We start from the raw sequence: 957 nt of genomic DNA on the forward strand, positions 1-957 counted from the left end.
GGAGAGCGAGTCCGTCCCGGACCGCGTTTCCCCCGGGGTGGGGGCTGGGGGCCGGACACCAGGAAGGGGGTGGGAGTCAGAGGAAGGAGGGAGACCACGAGGGCGAAGGAGCGGGGACAGGCGGAGCGGGAGAGAGGGCCAAACAGGCGCCTGGGTCTCAGGTCGGATTATTTGTCGGCTTTAAATCCCAATTGATGTCCATTAGCGGGACACGAAAGTGAGGAGCTGTTAATGCGGACTAGAGATCGATCCGCGTCATTACGGATTAGAGGCCAGAATGTATCACTGTGTGGTTGGGGGGGGCAGATGGATGGCAAGGAAGGGCAAAAAAAAGCCACGGCTAGGAAGCGACACACCTGGCCGGCCCCTCCCCCTAGGCGCAGGTGGGAGTTCAAAGCGCGCCTCCCCTCCCCCCACAGGCCCAGGAATCCGGGAGGGACTCAGAGGGGGCGCTGCAGAGTGGGAAGGGGGCAGGGAGCGGGAGCCTGAGGGCACCCGGGACGGGCTGGAGTGCGAGTTTGGGGGTCCAGGGGGGAGGGGGCCCTGGGCCTGGTGACCACCAGGCCTCAGCGCCTCCGCTCTGCTCTGCGTAACAGGTTCCTCCTTCGGGCCTAGCGGCCGCCGAGGCCGCCAGACCTACACGCGCTACCAGACGCTGGAGCTGGAGAAGGAGTTTCACTACAACCGCTACCTGACCCGGCGGAGGCGCATCGAGATCGCGCACGCCCTGTGCCTGACCGAGCGCCAGATCAAGATCTGGTTCCAGAACCGGCGCATGAAGTGGAAAAAGGAAAGCAAACTGCTCAGCGCGTCGCAGCTCAGTGCGGAGGAGGAGGAAGAGAAACCGGCCGAGTGAAGGTGCTGGAAAGGGAGGGGGGACGCGAAGGGAGAGGCCCGCGCGGACCCCAGGGCGTCGGAGAGGCCGGGAAGGCTCTGCGGGCGGCGGCAGGGGAGCCC

General features: G+C 65.8%; 2 protein-coding genes across 2 annotated transcripts in view; both read left to right on the plus strand.

The window, feature by feature from the left end:
* Hoxb6 (homeobox B6) overlaps nt 1–951 on the plus strand; it is a gene marked incomplete at its 5' end in the record, with an annotated part of 1,695 nt that extends 744 nt beyond the window's left edge. The window contains one exon of the mRNA XM_010620311.1: nt 597–951. Coding sequence (XP_010618613.1) covers nt 597–856 — 260 coding nt within the window. The remainder of the gene's footprint in view (nt 1–596) is intronic.
* Nucleotides 1–957, plus strand: part of Hoxb3 (homeobox B3) — a gene marked incomplete at its 3' end in the record, with an annotated part of 51,987 nt that overhangs the window by 7,557 nt on the left and 43,473 nt on the right.

The sequence above is a fragment of the Fukomys damarensis genome, unplaced genomic scaffold (genome assembly GCF_012274545.1).
Source record: "Fukomys damarensis isolate Sample0158 unplaced genomic scaffold, DMR_v1.0_HiC HiC_scaffold_13, whole genome shotgun sequence".
Lineage (NCBI taxonomy): Eukaryota > Metazoa > Chordata > Mammalia > Rodentia > Bathyergidae > Fukomys > Fukomys damarensis.